Below are 15,659 nucleotides of genomic sequence, written 5' to 3'. Positions count from 1 at the left end.
AATATTTTTGACATACGAGTAAAATAGAATTTCGTCTTCAATTTTCAAAGCCTTACAGTTAATACGATATCTATGACACCTAGGAATGTCCTTATTTCTCCCTGATTCTATAGCTAAGTTAAGTAATGAAAGTCTAAATTTTGTTGTCAGTTTTCTCAATTGACTTGGTAATGTTTTAATGAGTAAAATTGCAAAGTAACTTTATCATTTTAATCATATGCTTGTACAGATCACACTCTGAACATATGTAATGAGTTAAAAACTGTCTGACAGGTCTCGTCATAAATAGATGTAATTTTGGGTAAACCAATGAAAAAATGAAGCTACTAGAGTGCTGGCAACGATTTTCTATAAATAGCAACAATGGTCTTGACCTGGCCATAACATCATCATTAGATATATTGCTATGCTTTACACGTGTGAGATATTTAGTCAATCCATATATTCTTAAAATATTGTAAAGAAACCACACACTGACAGAACTAAACTGTTTTAGTATCATTGACCTTTCTAACTGGCCCTTCTAACTGACGTTTTAACTCAGTCTGTTTTCCAGATTTCAGTCTATATGATACATTCTCATCAGCTATAATTGTATTACATGTAGGTTTCAATCCTATATATTTGTTCCATACTAAATCTGGGTTACTGATTGACCGATTCTTTTTTTTCATACCACTATGAAAAAAACCCCAAGAATGGTGCGAAAACCCGAGTTATCGTGACGTCACAATAGAAAGATTGACGTTGCGTAATGATTTGGGAAAATAATGCCTTAGAAAATCAAGGAAATCGTACGTGTAAATGTATTTTATTTGCAAGTAGTCTAGGAAATTAATTATAAGCATTGATATCACTATTTTCTAATTTTAGGTTATGAAATAAATTTTGTTTGCAAACTTTTGAGAGAATCCGCATAGCGGATCACAGTTTACAAACAAACTTTGTTCAATGACATTAAAAAAATAGTGACTCAACTCAAGTGATAACCTGTAAAGAAAACATTGACAAAATAGCCAATTTTTGTATAAGTGACTTTTGTTGTTAACCTTTTGAGCTCACATTCAACCTCAGTCTCTGTTCATGTATACCTTACAGTGTAATATTGTACGAAGTTTCAACAAAATCCATCATTTGCCAAGCTAACCATACTGTTACATCGAGCACGCCGCCGAAGTGTTTAAAAGTGAACACGACAAACCGTGAATACTACACAGTGTAAATGGTGGGCTGTGTGGCTGGGACGTTTAATCTGATTCCAAACTAGGATTGTTTGAGACGTAGATAAACACAGATGCTGTATCTTACGACATGCCCGCGAAAAGGTAAGCAAACACTCAAGTATACCTAAATGGATTTCATCATTAATTAGTAAAAATGCTTATTTGTGTAAAGTTCAAAAAATCTATAAATGTTTAGGCCTATTGATAGTCTTCTGTTTATGCCAAAAGTTATTGAAACTAAATTAAACTTGAAAATGAATTTATCTATGGTCTTTTAGACATTTGTAATGGAAAGTTAATAATTATGCAGCGAAATCAAGCAAGTGAATAAAATCATTGTCCTCTTTGTTTCTGAAAAAAAACCCTTCAACTAGATCGCCAAAACCCCGATCAGATACGTTATATAAAATAATAGTCCGTAATAAAATAATAAAGATGCGTATTAAAATAATAATGCTTCATAATAAAATAATCATAATCGTAAGATAAGTCGATGAAATTACGTAAATGTATATAATTGTATTTATGAAGCAGGAGAGATCATAAGCGCCATACAACTTAACGTCACGGTGACGTCACGATAACGTCATCTGTCAACAATGGTTGGTAAGACGTGTAAAAACACACAAAGCCGTGACTAGTGGGGGATACAATAAATGTATCTCCAAAAATAACGTTACTGCAAACACGAAACTCATATTTAACATTAGCTAAACAGTCTTCTAGGTCGATATTTATAAGATAGTTGGAAACATTGCTACGGAAGCCTCAGACATCAGACGGCATACGCCACACTGACGAAATCATATAGCGTCAACATTATCACAATCGATAAAGCTTTACGTATGCCAACAGCACTTGATTTCAATAATTTTTTAAAGTTTATTATATTGCAAATTATGTTTGCAAATACGAAATGTTAGTACACGTATATATATAATAAATACAGTTGATTTGAATACAATTTTAGACAGATGAACAATCATGTCGCTCAATTTTTTGACATTTTTCTTTTCAAACTGCCTTTCTGTATAGACTACAATTTCCAATTAGTACCTGCAGTTTATTCCTTATAGTTACTCATCCGTGTAAAATAAATTACGTGTAACCTCCACACAAAACAAAAATACCGACATCCACGAAAATAAATATTAAGCTTCCTCTCTTCTGATCACAGCAGCTAAGACCTAACAAACATGCATGTTGACATATCAAGAAAAGCTTTAAAGGGACAGTTGAGTGAGGCTAATTCGTTACATAACCACGAAGCAAAATTTGACATAAATGTTCTGTTCTGTATTCCTTATGAAACATATGAAAAGAAATAGTGACAAACTCCACAACATCGTTAAGTACTTTGATTAATACCATTGAAATTCTGAATCGTTGATCAATAGGATTAAGCAGGTACAACATGTACGCTGTACCCTTACCCGAGTCAAAGTCACGCATGTTAAACAAATGCAATACATAATCACCGAGGAGTTGATGAAATTATTTTTAGACAAGAACATGCATCTTATAATGTTAACACAACTGTAAGAGCGATTTGAGTAGTTCTAGTTACTATACACTGGCAAGTGTCGTGGTTTGGCATGCAAGGCTTTTTGTAATGGCGATTTAACATTTCACATACATTTGACTACAGTGTGTTTTTCTGACATATCACAGTAAACCAACTAATCTAATTTCCATCAGCACCAAAAGTTAATTACACACGCCTGAGAATTTCAATTATACAACGTATATCTAATTTACAGAGATATAAGTAAGAGGTCGAAATGTTTTTATTGTCAAAAATGATAATACTTGCGTCTATCGTTTGGTAAAGTGAATATTCAATGTCAAACTGTTACTAATGTCTATAAAGGCTCATGTTTGTCATACAGTTTTAATGAAGGCTACAGTTTATTTTATGAAAAGTTATCAATAGCAAAATTTCTGCCGTAAATTCCAGTTGAATACGCATCTTCCGTGACTTACAATAGCAGAGAGTCCGATTCAATTCGCGTAAACTTCTCGTAGGAAGTTATGTATGATAATAATGATATGAGTAGAACATGTTTGGTATTCTGTAACATTACCAAGCTCCTTAAACAATTACATTGTAAATATTAAAAATCGTTTCGGTTCAGGTTTTTGTAGCTTTTCCATTGTCTCACCGGCTACACTAATTTGAAGAAAATTTCAATGTATATCCACAAAATGAAAATCTAAATAATATAGATTTTGAATGTTATTTAAATATACACTAAAATCTAAGTGTACTCTAAATAAACAGCAAAGTGGCTTAATTATTAGGACGAGAGTCCACTCAGAGTTCCGTCATACAACTACGTAACAATAAAAAGATATTTAAATTAATCCTTATAATTCAATTAACGCAAAATTATCTGTTAAAAATTCCGAATATTTTGGGAGTCTGTTTTCTTTGAAGTCATTACTCCAGCCAAACAGATCAACGCCATTTTTTCCTTTATGGACTGATAACGTAAATTTCTAGCCAATGAAAACGCAACAAGCAAAATTGAATTATAATACAAAGTTTAAAATCCAAATTTTAATCTCCGATAGACCATAAAAAGTCATTGTCATAAGTGTTTTACAATGAATTACTTATATTCATATTTTCACTGCGGACGTTTTGATAACCTCGTGACAATGAACACATTTAACTACGGACGGTTCAGGTAAAGCCCCTTCGTGCTAGAACCTATCAACTCTTTGGCATTAATTATATTGATAAACTAGGGTCCAGATCTTAATCGGAATGGTACAAGGCTATTTTAGAAAAAACGGTAACAACCTGGATTTTGTGCTATATTTCTTTATGACTGAGATTGGTATGGATGTTCTCCTGAGGCAGTACCAAAAGGTTAATCTATACAGTCATGCACACGAGGTATACGCGAGAGTAAAGGTGAATCCGTTTAATTTCGATCTAAATCAGATCAAAAGAAAAAAACCTCACAAAATCGATAACTCGAAGGAAACACGCGACCTACGGTCGAGGTGATAGTGGTCGGTATATCTTGTGTGATATGTCGAGGTGATAGTGGTCGGTGTATCTCGTGGGATATCTCGAGTTGATAGTGGTCGATGTATCTCATGGGGATATGTCGAGGTGATAGTGGTCGGTGTATCTAGTGGGAATATGTCGAAGGGATAGTGGTCGGTGTATCTCGTGGGAATATGTCGAGGTGATAGTGGTCGGTGTATCTCGTGGGGATATGTCGAGGTGATAGTGGTCGGTGTATCTCGTGGGGATATGTCGAGGTGATAGTGGTCGGTGTATCTTGTGGGGATATGTCGAGGTGATAGTGGACGGTGTATCTCGTGGGTATCGGAAGTGATTTCTAGTTGACCAGATACCGAACATGTGTAGAATGAGCGCGGTATTATAAGCTTCAACACGTCACTGTGTTCTTAACATTTTTTTTCCTAACCATTTTTTACAAAAATGTAAAATGAATAGAAAATTGTAAAATACAGAATGCTACATATTAAATCTCACGCCAAATGACAAAAATAAATCAGGTGTTAGGATATAGTGTTCCGGACCGCCCACCACTAAAGGAGTATCGAATGGCACAACACAGATGTGATTCAGGCCTGCTTCTACACGGTAGGTACCAGTCGATATAAAGACACGTACAGACATTTCACTGTTATAAAGGTCTGGTAAACCAGTAAGGTATGTTGTCATATATATTATGTTCTATCAACAACAAGTAGTGCCTTTAAAACCGTGTAATGTGCAGCTTTGTTTTCAAAACAAACGTCTTTTTACAAAAAGGAAGAGAAAATATTGTCAGAAAAGTACACCAAAACACGTTTATCTTAGTATGATTTGAAAACCTCCTAAGAAACTAAAATTTCGTATTTTTATCTATACAGAAAACGAGTAAAACACGGGTTCAGGATAGAAAGGGATGGTTCGGACCAGCCAATATTTACCATGGTATAGATAATATAATTTTTCTCGTTATAAAGGGGGAGGTATAGCTCGCTGGTAAAAGTTAACCATCGACCAGGTGTTGATTGTATGAGCCCAGTATTACACATTGACCACGAAATCCTGATCTTCTGTATTTGTTGTGTTCAAAAGAGGATTTGGTATATATATATATATTTAATTAATGATGTCACTCCTTTTTTAATTTCATCGGGGTATGAAAAAAAATGTTTGCAAACTGTGTGAATCCGCGTAGCCTTTCTCGCATATTTTTCATAGTGGTATGCAAAAAACGATATTGGCCAATCAATAAACCAGATGTAGTATAAAAAGAAAGAAAATACTTATCTATGGTTGCAACGACACATATATGCATTATTTTACGGGGCTGCCCATTGCTCATAAACTTACCCAGTGAGGTCTGTAGCTCTTCCTACGATTATATAAGTATTAAGTTATGTAAATCTTAAAGTTGCTGTTCATCATTTGAACAATAACTGGTGTTTAATCATGTATATATATGTCTAATTAACACAAAAAAATAAAATAAAATAAAATATTTTGCCTTTGGTGCAGGCGCAATCAGTACTTCATTCCATATAGGATATAGTGCCATGGAATTTTTTCGGGATGCAATTAATTATTTTTTAAATCTTTGATTTAAAATAAAATGAGAATCTCAAACTTTTCAATGGTGGTAATGGTGTAAAGTAAGTAACTTTTGTAACTGAAGAAAAATACTGAATCGTCTGATCCTGTTTTTAATAGTGAAAAAATACCATTTGTCGGCGGTGGAGCATCTTTAAGATAATTAGAGATATTTAATCCAATTTAAAAATAAATATTAGTAGGAATCGCAGTATGTATATATTTTTTTAGTTTCTGTAACAAAGTGGTTTCAAACAATAATTGTCTTTATTATTCATCACCCTTTTGATCTTGATGTATAGTAATAAGTATTCGTTTAAAAGTTTTGGACATCAAAGTATTGACCATGCAGGTAGGGCGTTAAAATTGTACCTGCTGCCCCTATTGCATGATCGTAATAGGCGACTAAATTTAGGATCTTATCTTTTCTCTTCTCAATAACTGACTTTATCTTTGCTAATGCCCCCCTTGGCACCGCCTCACTTTTGGCCTTGAGTTGAGCGTTTGCTCCTGTGAGGAAGGCTCTCGGTTCTGTCCCCTGGTCGAGACACACCAAAGTCTATAAAAGTGGTAGTTTCTGCTCCTGCTTAGCGCTCAGCATACAGGGAGTGGGACGACTGGTTCGCCCGTTGTCAGTATAATGTGACCGGATGGGCAACAGTTCCACTATACAAGAAGACACAACATGAATATACCGCAGTCTCCAAAAACACGCACCTCGCACAACTTACACGCAACACACCGCTTACATGGGAGGCCGTCCTAACATGACCATAGCTGTTAATAGGACGTTAATTAATAAAAAAAAACAAAAACAAAAAACCCATCAAACATACTGTTGATTGCACTTTGGACTTGAGTAAGTCAGCTGACTAACCTTTCTATACTCACCAGCCTTTACACGTAATCACACACAATGATAATCGTATGAAAGGGTAGCTCACAGTGTATAGGTCGTAAAGGACACAGACGTTTCCTTCATTTTCACAAGACTAATATGTGTACAGTATATACGGATAGTTTTACTTCGTTTAAGACTGCATGCATGTGAACGACTAACAAAACACAATCTAGATTTTATGATGGAGATAGACTTACAAGATACGACCAGGACTATTTCTTTTTTCCATTTTTCGATTATCTAAATGATGTAATCTCGTGTTTATGTAAACAATGAATATGTGGTGATCGCGTTATTGGTGATTTAGTTTGTTTCAGTAGCTGTTAATGTGCATACATGCTCCCTGTAGATTGTTCGATTTCCATTGCAAATATGGTTACAGCTGTAAACACATAGTCTTATTTTGTATCAAGGTCTGCATGTTTACGTTTGACAGCTCTCACTTCAGAAATTTTTTCCCTTCATTACATGTTTTTCATTAAGACAATAATCTTAATCTTAGTAAGGAATCTGAACATTTCTTTATATAATTATAAGCAAGTTGTTATGTCGAATTATAGAAATATTTGATAAGATAAGGGGCCTGTCGGTCAAAGTCAGAATTTTGATCTCGCTGGAAGTTTATAGTGGATGTTCACAGACTCACTGTTCTTTGGTCAAGGCTACGCATGCTGAGTAAACAAGTTATCCTACCTTTTCTCAGTTTTGGAGGTAAAATATCCAGAATCTCACAAATACACAGTTTTTTCAAATTGCCAGAGTAAATACCACATCGTCATGCACTAGATTTACATATTGCAGAAGTGGCGAGCGACGACTAGCAGCGATAGTGGTGGTGAGCGGCGTCGCAGTATGTATTTGGTTCTGTCAGATAATCCTGCTGACACGTCACATCCCAACAATCCGCCCGTCATTGTCACAGAGGTCCAAGTACAGTCTGGGTGTATCTCCACAATGGCGTCATCTTCTCTACAGAGAACCGGTGGTGACAACACAAAACCCAAAAGATTCTCCAAAAGTGAACAGTTACTCAGAAAGACGTAATGATTGGACAAATTTCTCAAAAATACAGCTTAATGAAGATATTGATACCCACAACGTCCTAACGATCGACTGCACTCACCGGAAGTTGGCTGTCTTCTCGGAGGACATCTTGTGTAAGGTCAGTTACACATACTTAAACCCTTACCAGTCTTTGTATATACTTTGTATATTACGTGTGAGTAAATGAGTTAATTCCAAATGAGTTGTTTCTTTCCAGAAGGAATTTCAACAAAACCTGGACGGTGTTGAACACAGAGCTCATTAACTTATCTCGATTATTTCGCTGGAAGATGTCTTCATCTGTAGTACTACCCGATGTCCCCGTCAAAGCCAATATAACATCTAACATTAATGGTGTCGATAAGTCAAACGGTTTAAAATTAGGCAATGGCGAACTTGTATCAAAGCACAAATCAGGCACTAACGAATTATCAGTATCTATACTTATTTTCACAGAAGCAAAAGATATTCTCGAAGAAGTTCAAAAACCCATGTTGGTATGATGAATTGGAGGGAAAAGTAAGATGCCTTCCTTATTTCCATCTTTTCGGAACCTGTAAAAGTGGGACAACGGATCTGTTCCATAGGATAACTCAGCATCCGCACATACTGAAGAACAGGGGCATTCTGGGAAAGGAAACGTGGTTTTGGAGCTGGCGTCGCTATGGTAACATTCAATCAAGCAATATGTTATTAACATGTCTATATATACATTTCATGAACTGAAACTAAATGAAGAATAATGTATTCTTACATCTTGATATTTCAGAAGAAATAAATTCAGGTTTTTATTTGTCTGTTTCATTGTTGCTAACGTAATTAGTGATATGTTAAGATATTATCATCAAGCATATCACACATTGATTCTGGTAATTGATTGATATTCAGTTATCATTTTATTAGGCAATGGACGTATGCCAGGAGGTACAATGTATTTGAGTCAGTTTTCCAAATTGTTTGATTCCGAGACGATATCTCAGAAATATTTAACAAGATCGGACGAGTCAACTTACCACCATTTAATAACAGGTATGTCACATGATAACGACACTTAATTACAGGTATGAAAATGTCCCTCATTGAAATGATAACAACGAGATTTAAACATTCAGAAAACAGAGTATTTGATGATTTAGAACATTATGATATATTTTGGCTGGAGATAAAATGTTTAGAAATAATTGCTATACGAAAGATACATATTTTGATACAACAAATACTAGTTATTGTCTTTAGAAAAAATATCTGTTGTTTGTTCAGAAAGTATATTTGTTGCTCGAAGAAGCATGCTTTGTTTGAAGAGAATTGAATATAACTACTCGTAGTTCACACCGTGTGCACAATGTGTAACCTTTAGTCTACTACCAACTGTATGGACGGAATTTAATATTTAATATACCCCAGAATGACCCGGAAGGGGCGGAGCCTAACATCACCACACACAACGTATAAGATATGTATTGTTTTATAGGTCACGGTGAACCGATGGATTTCTGGGACCAATCGTTCTGGAGGTTGATACCCCAGAATGACCCGGAAGGTGCGGAGCCTAACATTACCACACACAACTTATAAGATATGTATTGTTTTATAGGTCACGGTGAACCGATGGATTTCTGGGACCAATCGTTCTGGAGGTTGATACCCCAGAATGACCCGGAAGGGGCGGAGCCTAACATTACCACGCCCTACCTCATTAAATATGTCAATCCGTCAATCAAGCTTATTCTCATCCTCAGGAACCCAGTGGACAGGTAACGTAATTCAGAAAGGGAAAATGACATATCATAAGTCATTTTTGTAATTAACACACAGGATGTTAAATATGTATACTGTTGTTGTCTGAATTACATAAACTGAAATAGGAATACTGTTATTGTCTGAATTATATCTACTGAAATAGGTATACTGTTGTTGTCTGAATAATATATACTGAAATAGGAATATTGTTGCTGTCCGAGTTATATATACTGAAATAGGAATACTGTTGTTCTCTGAATTATATATACTGAAATAGGAATACTGTTGTTCTCTGACTTATATATACTGAAATAGGAATGCTATTGTTGTCTGAATGATTTATACCGAAAAAGGAATACTGTTGCTGTCTGAATTATATATACTGAAATAGGTATACTGTTGCTGTTCGAGTTATATTGAAATAGGTATACTGTTGCTGTTCGAGTTATACTGAAATAGGTATAAATTTGCTGTTCGAGTTATATCTACTGAAACAGGTCATTTGATCCCATTTTCGTTATACCTCGGCGTCTTCATTTCGCGTTTACAGTTTGAAAAGGATGTTGTTCTTGTGGTTGAAAAAACTTAAGATTATTTAAGAAATTATCCCATTGTCAGGTTGTACAGTCATTATCTCCACGGTTACTATGGAAACAACACTGATCAGTTTCACCTGGACGTTGTTCAAACCATCAGAGACCTGCGGGGTTGCCAGCGGAGCCACACACTGCGGGCGTGTCTGTATGACAACAACAAGACATTTAAGGTTAAAGATCCTGTTTAAAGTAGTATACCTGTATAACACTTCTTATGTGTACTTGAACATAAATAAGTTGATCTAATTTTGAAAAAATATTTTGATATATTAAATGATAATGAAAGAATTGTAATGTGTAAATTTAGAACAAGTAATGAGAAATTCATTGCGGAGTCTGGTTGATGGATTAATATGAATTATCAAGATAGAATTTGTACTTATTGCGATACCAATTATATTGGTGATGAATTCCATTATTTATTAAAGTGCCGTTTTTGACCTTAGAAAGGAAATTACATTTTATATGTTAATGAGTACTATTACACCAGACCAAATATCATAAAATTTTCACAGCTTTTGAACTCAAAGAATATAAAAATAATGAGAAATTTATGTAAATTTATCAAAGTTATGTTTAAAAAAGTCATATAATTTGTCCTCCTTCTATGTTGCATTTCTTGACTGTTGTAAATATGTTTCTCTACACAATGTATTTTGTAAGGAGACTAATAAAGTTTGAAAGTTTGAAAAAATGAAAAGTGTGCATGCATCGGGCCTGACCTTAAATATTACTGTTGACTCGTCGATTGTTGTTTTCTTTGTAAATCTTGTCAAAGTATACAAACATAAATATAAAATGAACCCTGTTGACTTGCTAATCTGAAATGTACAATGTTTTTGCATATTTTGCCAAAATTTACACGCAAAACAATAATCTACGACTCAACAGTAATACCCAAGGTTAGGTCTGACGCATCCTCACTTTTTATCAACTTAGTAATGTACCTAAGACGTGATTGTTAAGTATATACAATATCACTAATGTCAACAGGGTTCAAAACGTAAGAAACAAACAAACAAACAAACAAACAAACCTTCCCCATACTGAATAACATAACGATAAGACAAATACACAATATTTACCATATGAAATTCTATCATAATAACACCTTCAATGTTTTTCTCTTTATCTACAACAAATTCAAAAGTTCCACTATACAAGAAGACACAACACGAATATACCAGTCTCCCAAAACACGCCCCTCGCACTACATACATGCAATACACAGCATACATGGGAGGTCGTCCTTACATGACCCTGGCTGTTGGTAGGACGTTAATTGACTTAAACAAGGTCGCTGGTGGACTGTTCGTACATCTATATCATTAAAGATGCTCCACCGCCGACAGAACATAAATGATATTCATCAGTTAAACAATAATTGGTGTTTGATCATGTATATATATGTCTAATTAACAAAAAATAATATAAAATAATTTATTTCGCCTTTGGTGCATGCGCAATCAGTACTTCCTTCCATATAGGATATAGTGTCACGGAATTTTTTCGGGAAGCAATTAATTATTTTTCATATTTTTAACTTGAAGTAAAATTAGAAGCTCAAACTTTCAATAGCGGTAATGGTGTAAAGTAAGTAACTTTTGTAACTGAAGAAAAATACTAAATCGACTGCTCCTGTTTTTGATAGTGAAAAAAATATCATTTGTCAGCGGTGGAGCATCATTAATATTTGCAGAAATAGGCTGTAAAGTATGTTTAACGTTTTAACATTAAAATCTACGTTAGTATTATAATCCATTCCTCTCTGGAATTCAATGGACTGTTTCTGTCCTTCAACTAGAAGAATCGAAATGTGTCTTCAGGTGACTATGGTATATTATATTTTAAATCCGTGGAAATCATTATGAAATCACAAATTATATATATTCTGTAGTTATTATAATTATACGTAATGGTAAAATATCTCAGGAACCAACTCAATGGATTATATGTAATCACATGGTAATGTATGTCAATGTATACTTTGATATAACAGGTGCCATTGTCTGCCAGTATCTACCATGTCCATCTGAAGGAATGGCTCAAGGTTTTCTCACGGCGACAAATACTCATCATACGAAGCGAAGATTACAGAGCGAATATTTCACAAACTTTACAGGATGTCTTCTCATTCCTTGGAGTCGGTAGGTGAAGAAAATCATTTCTTTGTGTCGGTAGGTGAAGAAAATCATTTCTTGGTGTCGGTAGGTGAAGAAAATCATTCATTGGTGTCGGTAGGTGAAGAAAATCATTCCTTGTTGTCGATAGGTGTAGATGATCATTCCTTGGTGTCGGTAGGTGAAGAAAATAATTTCTTGGTGTCGGTAGGTGTAGAAAATCACTTAAAACACACTTAAAATATTTCTTAGGACAACTTAAATAAAACTATAATAATTAATTAAAACAAATTTATTTACTGAGGTCGAGCATGCGTATCCAACGACTAATCTACCGTATGATCCAAATGAAGGCAGTTTAGGAGAAAAACAATTACAAGAGACATCGAAGCCCATCTTCAAAGTCACACAGTTGATGTACATTAAAGGACCAAACACCTGTCTCATATGTACCTGGTATATGTTCGCACACAGATCCTTCAGTATTTCAGGGGTGGATATAACACCAGTGATAGTAATCCCTGCAGTATCGAGGATACTCAGTCCATATTTGAAACTACATATGTAAATATCGTATGTATTACATATATGTTGATATTGGTTTCGAATGTGGTATCAATATTCTATGTAAATAACTATATCTTGTTATAATACTCTACTTTGTTTCAGAATCCCTTCCGACAACTGACCTGAATCGACTGAGCCAAATTCCGGCCCAGCACCCCACAGCTGGGCGGTCTACCTCTGGGCCGATACGGCCCGACACCAAGGCTATACTAACTCGGTTCCTTAGACACTCGATACTTCAACTGGCAAATATTCTTCAAGACCAACGCTATTTAGACTGGTTGTGAAGTTTGTGGTACTTTCTGGTTGGTTCATGTGAAGTGATTGAAGTTCTATGAATATTTACAAAGATGTGCAAAGCTGGCTGTTGTTACATTTGTAAATATATTTGCCGGAAATCAGAAACATACAGAGATTGCAACTCCACCTTTTAACGGTTGGCAGAGGTACCCTTGTGTGTGTCTTTGGGTTTTCTATGTACTCCCTAACAGCTAAAATTTTTTTACTGATATACAACAGGCGTTTACCTCTGGTTTTACAAAAAAATAACATAGCCTACCTCTACTTTATCCCGCCTCAGGCAAGAATCTTGTATTACTATTGGTTAAAATGACGTCACGTGATATCCAAGAAATAGTTGTATTAGGTTAGTAGAAATCGTATTAGGTTTGGACGATAGAGTTAATGTTTTTTGTCCCTATCGTCATTAGCAATAAGACGGTTATCAAGTAAGCATGCGGCACTCTGAGAGATGGATATAAAACATGTGAATAATAACGCTAATGACCACTTTCAAAAGCAAAACAAAATCGTTAAGACTTCTTTAGGATTACTTACAACACAAATGGACCGTGGGCAACGAACGTATTCGAGTCATTCAATGAAGTGGAAATTACTTACGTTTTGAGAAAATTTGGTTTCCATAGCATTTTGGAAGGCCCTTCGACGGGATAAGTTCGTTACACAGTTTGTAAGGGACATAATATGAAAAAAAATATTGAGTCAACAATGTACATGTATCCGGCTCGGCTTCGCCCACTATTTTTCTGTATTTGGTCACTAATTACTTACAATAACCAACGCTGTAACTAACAGTAATGGATAGAAACGGAAAAGAATGTATCGTTTGTTAGGTAATTCGTCAAATGACGGCAACGTTGGAATCCCTCGTCCCTCAGGTAGGTAACACTGGAGAGGCCTCAGGGAGAGGGCTTATATAGGCATAGCCTGCTGCCCAATCCCTATTAAATACAATTATTTCATAAAATATTTTGAAATGAAATGTATCGTTTACATAATGAACTTTTAACGGATATTTGATACCTTTTCTTTTTATTTTATTCATTAGATATCAAAGATAATTGAAACATTGAAAACCTCTCAAACACTTGAGCTAGGTCAACTTCGCTAGCCTAGGGTATTCAGTCCGATGCTCTCCCTGCTGTAGGTAGAGAATCGGGCTGAATACCTTTGGCTAGCGAAGTTGGAGCTCTCCCTGCTGCAGGTAGAGAATCGGGCTGAATACCTTTGGCTAGCGAAGTTGGAGCTCTCCCTGCTACAGGTAGAGAATCGGGCTGAATACCTTTGGCTAGCGAAGTTGAAGCTCTCCCTGCTGCAGGTAGAGAATCGGGCTGAATACCTTTGGCTAGCGAAGTTGGAGCTCTCCCTGCTACAGGTAGAGAATCTGGCTAAATACCTTTGGCTAGCGAAGTTGAAGCTCTCCCTGCTGTAGGTAGAGAATCGGGCTGAATATCTTTGGCTAGCGAAGTTTGCTCTCCCTGCTGCAGGTAGAGAATCGGCCTGAATACCTTTGGCTAGCGAAGTTTGCTCTCCCTGCTGCAGGTAGAGAATCGGGCTGAATACCTTTGGCTAGCGAAGTTGGAGCTCTCCCTGGTGCAGGTAGAGAATCGGGCTGAATACTTTTGGCTAGCGAAGTTGAAGCTCTCCCTGCTGTAGGTAGAGAATCGGGCTGAATACCTTTGGCTAGCGAAGTTTGCTCTCCCTGCTGCAGGTAGAGAATCGGCCTGAATACCTTTGGCTAGCGAAGTTTGCTCTCCCTGCTGCAGGTAGAGAATCGGGCTGAATACCTTTGGCTAGCGAAGTTGGAGCACTCCCTGCTGCAGGTAGAGAATCGGGCTGAATACTATTGGCTAGCGGAGTTGGAGCTCTCCCTGCTGCAGGTAGAGAATCGGGCTGAATACTTTTGGCTAGCGAAGTTGAAGCTCTCCCTGCTGCAGGTAGAGAATCGGGCTGAATACCTTTGGCTATCGAAGTTGAAGCTCTCCCTGCTGCAGGAAGAGAATCGGGCTGAGTACCTTTGGCTACCGAAGTTGGGTCTCCCCCTGCTGCAGGTAGAGAATCGAGCTGAATACTTTTGGCTAGCGAAGTTGGAGCTCTCCCTGCTGCAGGTAGAGAATCGGGCTGAATACCTTTGGCTAGCGAAGTTGGAGCTAGGTAGACCTGTTCTGAATTTGATTCATACGCAGTCTAACTAATTTTTATTTATTTATTTTAGAAAATACGTTTTTTTCTTTTTTCATTTCTCGGTTCGAGCGCATTAGAGGACCACTTTTTAGGATTATAATTGGTATTTACCATACTGACTAAAATGAGCCATATTTGTGGTTGTTTCTCTGATACGCTCTAGGAAATAAATGGATTTAAATTCAAGGAAAAAACCTACCTAAAGTCGCAAATCGCACGATGATGCAACTTTGCCGTCATTTGACGAATTACCTAAGAAACGACTTTTTCATTTAAGATCATTCATATGTTATTAGTAAAGCATGTTACATTTAAAGTATATATGTTTAAAATCCTCATATTTTGATTTTTTTTCTTGGATTTTGAAACCAGTCGCATTTA

At 36.0% G+C, this 15,659-nt stretch overlaps 1 protein-coding gene across 1 annotated transcript; it reads left to right on the top strand.

Annotated features, from left to right (window-relative positions):
• The first annotated feature begins 1,188 nt into the window (after positions 1–1,188).
• Positions 1,189–13,363, top strand: LOC138309211 (carbohydrate sulfotransferase 15-like). Its single transcript, XM_069250362.1, has 8 exons — positions 1,189–1,325; positions 7,529–7,889; positions 8,228–8,438; positions 8,675–8,800; positions 9,366–9,525; positions 10,130–10,277; positions 12,107–12,254; positions 12,897–13,363. Exons 1-8 carry the CDS (start codon positions 1,312–1,314, stop codon positions 13,079–13,081), a joined length of 1,353 nt encoding a protein of 450 aa, XP_069106463.1. The 5' UTR covers positions 1,189–1,311; the 3' UTR covers positions 13,082–13,363.
• Positions 13,364–15,659: the final 2,296 nt, after the last annotated feature.

This window comes from Argopecten irradians, chromosome 15, assembly GCF_041381155.1.
Source record: "Argopecten irradians isolate NY chromosome 15, Ai_NY, whole genome shotgun sequence".
Taxonomy (NCBI): Eukaryota; Metazoa; Mollusca; class Bivalvia; order Pectinida; family Pectinidae; genus Argopecten; species Argopecten irradians.
This window is presented reverse-complemented; position numbering and strand designations above follow the sequence as displayed.